The following is a 612-nucleotide window of genomic DNA, read 5'->3' on the forward strand; positions in this document are numbered from 1 at the left end:
TGTGTGTGTGTGTGTGTGTGTGTGTGTGTGTGTGTGTGTGTGTGTGATCATCAGGAACTGGAGTGTCTCAACATGTGCAGACCATCCAGGTTCAGCCCAGCTCCCAGCAGGCCTCCACCAATCAGAGCAGCTCTGACATTCACAGTCCCGCCTCCTCCTCAGGTAAGACACACCTGGAGAAGGAAGTTCCATGTAAACAAACAACTCTTTTTCCAGGTGATTTCAGGTCTTACCTTGTCGTCTTGTCTTCTGAGAAGCGTCTTTTAATTTGAAGGTAGTGATAGGCCTTTATTGTGAAGGGGCCCAGATCAGCTTCCTGTCTGTGTTTCTGCAGCCAGTCTTCCAGTCTCTATCGTGTCCTCCTCTTCGTGCTCTTCTTCCTCAGTGGCAGGTCACATGATGTACCCCGGCAGTCACACCGTGATGTATGCCACGCCCACATCCTCACTGACTGACGGCAGCCTCACAGTCCTCAACACCTTCCCCCCAACAGGCCACGCCCAGTCACATGACCCAGGTATGACCCCTTCAGATACACGCTGGCTCATACCTGGAACCAGATGAACTAATTGTGTGTGTGTGTGTGTGTGTGTGTGTGTGTGTGTGTGTGTG

At 51.8% G+C, this 612-nt stretch overlaps 1 protein-coding gene across 1 annotated transcript in view; it reads left to right on the forward strand.

Annotated features, from left to right (window-relative positions):
- Positions 1–517, forward strand: part of LOC106536703 (serum response factor) — a gene marked incomplete at its 3' end in the record, with an annotated part of 9,878 nt that extends 9,361 nt beyond the window's left edge. Inside the window, 2 exon segments of the mRNA XM_014034023.1 lie at positions 55–162; positions 335–517. Coding sequence (XP_013889477.1) covers positions 55–162; positions 335–517 — 291 coding nt within the window.
- Positions 518–612: the final 95 nt, after the last annotated feature.

The sequence above is a fragment of the Austrofundulus limnaeus genome, unplaced genomic scaffold (assembly GCF_001266775.1).
Source record: "Austrofundulus limnaeus strain Quisiro unplaced genomic scaffold, Austrofundulus_limnaeus-1.0 Scaffold1941, whole genome shotgun sequence".
In the NCBI taxonomy this organism is placed as follows: domain Eukaryota; kingdom Metazoa; phylum Chordata; class Actinopteri; order Cyprinodontiformes; family Rivulidae; genus Austrofundulus; species Austrofundulus limnaeus.